This window comes from Cariama cristata, unplaced genomic scaffold (assembly GCF_000690535.1).
Source record: "Cariama cristata isolate BGI_N322 unplaced genomic scaffold, ASM69053v1 scaffold6760, whole genome shotgun sequence".
NCBI lineage: Eukaryota > Metazoa > Chordata > Aves > Cariamiformes > Cariamidae > Cariama > Cariama cristata.
This window is the reverse complement of record NW_009592858.1, coordinates 2,598-8,773: the sequence shown is the minus strand read 5'-3', so window position 1 is coordinate 8,773 and position 6,176 is coordinate 2,598. Positions and strand designations below refer to the sequence as shown.

General features: G+C 38.1%; 1 protein-coding gene across 1 annotated transcript; it reads right to left on the bottom strand.

Annotated features, from left to right (window-relative positions):
* Window positions 1-1,459: 1,459 nt before the first annotated feature.
* LOC104160490 (ankyrin repeat domain-containing protein 40-like) lies at window positions 1,460-5,761 on the bottom strand (the record flags this gene model as incomplete). Its single annotated transcript, XM_009698656.1, has 4 exons — window positions 1,460-1,731; window positions 3,046-3,227; window positions 4,096-4,569; window positions 5,613-5,761. Coding segments are annotated over 4 exons (946 nt in total), but the record flags the coding sequence as incomplete, so codon positions are not given.
* Between the last annotated feature and the right edge of the window lie 415 nt (window positions 5,762-6,176).

The window sequence follows — 6,176 nt, the reverse complement described above, 5'->3', positions numbered from 1 at the left end:
CAAAATACCTATTGTATTAGCTGGAATCTAGGTGACTGCTCTGACTGCAGGGGAAGAACAAACTTCTTTACCTGCCGCAGCCTCCGAGAAAGGAGACGAGGCTGTGGTGGAACCTAACTCCTGTCAGGGGAAGTCATCTGCAGCCATAAGAGAGTTTCAGATGCAGTTCTCACCTCAGCATTTCCTCCAGCTGTTTTGGGTGGCTCCCTGCTCAGCAGCCTACGTCTATAAATCCCATTTACGGGTCCACATACATTGTATGGCTAACTTGGGCTGGAAATGCTTAGACAAGACAACAAAAAAATCCTTTGGTTGCTGTAGTTTCCCAAGAAACTGGGGGAAGGGAGGGGAAAGATGAAGAAACAGAGGGAAATTCAGTCCAATTTGGTATGTTCTGTTTGCCTGTTACATCTCATACTTTAGTTCGTTCATCTAATTCATGGTACATACTTTTACAGTCAGGCTACCAGAATAGAACACTTCCTCAAATGCAAATGACTGAGTAAATACTAAAATCCTAAAAAAATTGATAAAATCCAGCTTTTAAATACGTTCCAATTTATTTATTCCAGAATTTCATGGCAAAGTAGTCTAGTTCTGAATTTTAAGTAACAGGAACAGGAAAAGTGATTTTTTTTTTTTTTTCCAGTAAACAACATGGGTAAACACAAGTCATTGGGAAAAAAAGAAAATACATTGCATAGGAACATCAAGATTTAATACCAGCCCAGAAAACCCTGGGCATTTCACTAGTTTCTTTTTACACAGGCAACTTTTTAAAGGTTCAAGATGCAATCTTTCTCAGGAATGTAGCAGTAAAAGGAAAATAAAATTACAATTTTTGTGCTTTTATAAGGGAAAATTAAAGCAGCATTGGAGAAACGTGATGTCAATACAGTAACAAAAATAGTATTTTAAATTGCACATGTCAATACTATATATTGATGGACAACAATAAAAGGGATTTTGGTTCAGAGCATATTTATGATTTGAATAATCACTATCACTTTTTATTTTCAACCTGAGAAATAGGGAAAAGTGTAAACAGGGATTAAGAAATCACAGGTTATAAGTCACTTGATAGTATTTAAACTAGACATGGTTTTGTGCTTCTTCCACAGATTTAAACCTTTCTGTTTTTTTTCCTCCTAAGTAAGATATGACTTAAAATATACAAGCTAAACAGTTAATGTTAATAGTAATGGACTCAGTACAAATATTAAACGGGTTTCACGACAGGTTCTTTAGCTTGAGTACCTCTGCTATTTTATAGCAAACAAATTATTAGAACAGCTTAAAGTAAGCCTTTCCCTGAGAGCTGCTAACTCTGCAGCACTTCAAGATTATCTTTTCATAAGCAAAAGTGTTGCATAACAGATAGTTCTACTAATACTTCCTTTACATTAAGCTACTTTCGTATCAGACTCATTACTCTTAGATTAACTAGAGGCTGTAACTGTGCATAACAACTTTAGTTTATTTCAAGGTTAACAAAATAGATTTTTTTTTTCACATCATTAGCCCTTATAGATACTGTATTTCAAACGTAATTTTAAAATGACAGATACAAATATTTTATTTTTTAAACAATTAATATGTAAGTTCTGATGCCTTCTTGTTATAACCACTCCGTTCAGAAAGTGTTGGGACTCTGAAAAGTAAGTTTTTGTCGCTTACTGTTAGGACAAGCTCCAGCTCTTGGAAATCCTGTAGCCTTGCAACATCTTTGTCCTTTAAATAAATAGAGTAAGTTGTTAGGTGATAAACCATCTGTTCAGTTTTGCAGAGGTAAGTTAAAATAATAGGCTCCTCCTAACACAAGGTATGTATTTATCCATAAATATGACAATTCTTTACAGTAAACTGGAAAGCAAACATCCAACTTGTATTTATGCTGGGATCCTATTCAGCTACTCACTGAAGTCTATTTTTAGAAGGAATGCAACACTGATGGTGAGTGCAAGTGATGAGTGCAATTACACTTGGAAAGATCCACTGCATGCCACCCCAACTCCTCTGTTTTTCTCCCTTGATAATTCTTAAGATGCTCATGAATTGATTCTTGCACCTGCCCAAGAAGGTCCTGCGTGCAGCTTCCTCCTGAGCAGCCCACCAACACCATCATAGAGCTGCCTTTGCCAAGGTCTTTAGAGAGCAACAGAAGACGCCATCCCACAGTACAGCTTGAGCTCTGATCCCCTCTGCAGCAGTACTCTGCTGCTAAACAGCATTAAATAGGATTAGTTTGGTATCACCTCAAGGAACAATAAGTGTCCTGCAGTCCTACCCAGACAGCCTGAAGTAATTAGAGCTGGAAATAAAACCAGTCCTTTCAACAACAACCTAAGTTGGCAAGTGATAGAATTGCTTATGTCTTCCCCCTCCCCGCCACTTCTTGACTAACAAAGAGTAAGTCATCTTATAGTCAGTGAAGATGCAGTACAGCGAAGTCTATTAATCTAGTACTAATCAGATTAGCTCCACAACTGATGCCAACAATGCTCTAGAGGGATTTAAGAGTGAAAAAAAGGTCAACGGTGAAGCAGTAAAACAGGTCAGCGGGTCTGTTTTCTGTTTGCTGCAGGGGTAAAAGTCACTGAAGAGAAAAGACAGTTACATTCAGAGACCTGCACTCAGAATAATTCTGGAACACCTTTCTGGCTTTTGAAAGGACTGCATACAGACCTTATGGAACTAGCAAAACTCAGCTGAGTACGGCAGGCCTTTTAAATGCTGATGACAGGTCACAGCAGTGTGGTATTGCACTGAATTTAAGAATGTAGTAGAGAAATCAGGTATTAATTGGGCTCAACACCAAATGCTTATGAAGGGAAATGATCAAGAAACTTGAGGACATTTTTATTAAAAAAAAAAAAAACAAAAAAAAAACTGAAGGCAGGTTTTTTGTCTTGTTCGGGATGTTTTTGGTTTGGGTTTTTTTTTCCAACATGGGCCTATGCATATGACCAACAAATTATTCCTTTTTAATGGTAACCTAAAAATCTTTTTTATAACTTAATACACTTCAGAATTTAGAGTTCTTACCTTTCTTAACATTGTATTTGGTAATTTTCTGATCTTCTGTACATGCTCCGGGTTAACACCCAGCTCATGGCAACTCACTCGTAGCAGTTCCTTATAGGTCAGTTCTTGTCTGTCCAGTTCAATTTCAATGAAGTCATTTTCTCTAAGATTAGGGTTTTGTATTCTAACTTTAAGCACCAGTTCTATTAGAAATAAAAAGGTACATTAATAGGCAGATGCATAAAGGAATTGGAAAAGATACCTCTATGCTAACTTCCAAATATTTCTATGTTCTAGTAACTTTGTTTGTATCACTTCTAACAATGTAAGAATCCTCAGAAAGCAAACAACTGGACTTGTATGACCACAATTTTCATTGGATTGACTTTCATCAACCTATGTGAAAAAAATCATTACAAATCTAATACAGTGTGTGTATGCATGTATGAACTCTTGCGTGAATACTCATCTTACTGGATTTAAGGTAACTTAAAAGGAGATTATACTGATTATCAATTTCCTCAGCAATCCAAGATTGCTTTTATTGGTTTTTGATTCTTTTGGTCATCAGTTAACTTCTCATTGCTAATTCATGGCATCAGAACACCTTTTATTTCAAGAATGACATTCTGAACTGAAGCTGAAATTCCAGATTTCCCTCTTTGGGCAGGCAAAATTTACCTGCAGAAATGGTGATAGTTCACCTCAGGACTCAGGTCTGCAGATTGAGCCATGTGAGGTTCTCTCTCGAGCCCACTGGCTGTGTACTCACGTTCTTTATTGGAAGCTTGGAGTATGCTATGTAGAGAATTAGATTACTCTGGTGTCTGTATGCTTTTATAGCATTTGAGACAAACAGCAAATATTTTCATGAATATTTTAATAACAGTTCCAGCAGAAACAGGGTATCTGCCTCTTTAATGCCCCTGAAATGTTTCCTGAATGCCTGAGCACGGGAACCTGAAAATCTGTAGAAGTGTTGTGAATACACATAACCCTGATTAGTTTATCTTCACTGTCCCAAGATGACAGAAGTTCTAAGATAAAGCGAGAAGAGACTTTTACTGTTACCTTGCATATTAAGTGGAAAAGCTCCTGTGAAGAAAACCGGCTGAAATGCTGGCACAGGCCCCATACAGGAGCCATTCTCTTGCTGAGGTACAGACTGATTTGATCCAGCTGGCGAAGGAGGACTTCTGCTCCAAGACACAGATCCCTGGTAAACTGGACCTCTCTGAAGGACCGATCTTGAGTGTGGTGGCAGAGTGCACCCTCTGGGCAGTGACGGTGTGTCTCCATTGTCACACGCCTCGGGAGCAGGGTTCCCATGCCGTAACGGTGCACATCTGTAAGTCTCCACATCAGGTAAGGAAGAGGAGTCGGTAGCTTGTGGTTCTAAGTGCGAGAGACTCCCATTCACGGAGGGGTCTGGAATACTGTTACTCGTGGTGTTATAAACATAAGGGAAAGGTGGGTTAGCCAGATAATTAGGGATGATTGGCAGATCGGAATCTTTCTTTAAGTCTGGGAGTTCATCATCTTCCACTGTAAAACAAACAAAACAACATTTTCCAAGACTGATTTGAGAGGGGGAAAAAAAAAAGTATTGCTATGAACCATGGGGTTTCTTTTTTTTATGGGGAGGGAGTGTTAAAAGCATCACAGGTTAAAAGATGAGTCAAGAAGCACTACGCCTTTTTTTTGTACAGTAAACAGAACCATGCTCAGGTGTTGCAATACAGTCAACACAAAAGCAGAGTCTGATTCTAGTAATTCTGGGGGTGCTATTTCCTTCTAAGAACTGCAATACTTTTCTTTTGGTTTGTTTTGTTTTAATCTGTAGCCAGCAGGTTTTAACATGGTCTCTGGTGGTATAATGCTATCGTCTTCATAATGTATAAGGCAATGAAACACAAAGGGTAGTGTGTTGTTCGATATTAAGGCAGGGGCTAAAAGGAAAAGAACAAGCAGTACTGGGAGAGCTGAAACATTACCAATTCAACAGCTGGGAGACAATAATGAAAACAAAACCAGACAAGGGAATACAAAGGGGAGGAAAGAGATTGTTAATCGACCGTATTTCAAATTACTTATCACCTCTAGCAGCAAAGCCTACTCCATTCCATCGGTTACAAAACATGGTAAAAATGCTCTACCAATGTCTCTTAATGAGCTGTCTATCTGGGCTGCTAATTTTCAATTTATTCAACACATGATCTAAGCTCCATAGAACATCAGGAAAATTAGGTGTTGCTCATATAAGGGCTTCATACAAATTTGAGAGATTTTTCTCCTGTTACCCTTTTGAAAATAGGAAGCTGCATCTATCTGTCACTAGTTTAATCATGACATTTTTCAAAACACAGTTTTTCTAATTTTTCAGTGTTTAGAAAAAAGTTTGGCTAGCTGGATATGGAATTTGTTGGTAATCCTCTTTTCTTAAACTTCGATTTCTTACCAAGGTCATAGTTATTACTAAAGTATGAACACAGTATCTTCACATGCAAAATAAAGATCAGAACATACATGCTTTAAACAGCCTTTTACTACAGTCTTTGACAATCATATCGCATAGCCAACAGGTTTACCTCCCAACATCTTCCTTATCTCTCTTTTTGACGTTAATTGGGCCGGTCTTTCTCCTTTCTTCGTGAGGATCTCCTTGTCAGCACCGGCGTGCAGCAGGTAAGCCACCACTCGAGCATGGTTCCGTTTGCATGCCCAGTGCAAACAAGTCCTGCACATGGGAAATGTTAACACTGTTTGAAATCTTAAATTGGAGATTAATTTCCACTCATTCTTGCTGCCTATGAGAAGAACAAGACCTAATGCAGGTCTAACATAAAAAAGGTTTTAATTGCAATCTTCCTTGGAAATTTAGACTGGTTTTGGAGCCTGCAGTGACACCTGCTGATGTAGTTTTCCCTTGCTCTAATGCTCTTGATACCAAGTTACAATAGTAGTATTTTTAAAGTTCAAGATCTTTTCAATTTGTCATTTATTAGGCTACTAACTTTTCTGGAAAAATAAATGCAAGAAGGCAGCTTATGTATGCTATTTTAATCTTTGAAAGAATAAGTTGTAGTGAAAGTACTTGTGTGTGGGTGTGTGTATGTAAGCTAATAGGGATACTTCCCTAGGATGCTATTTCT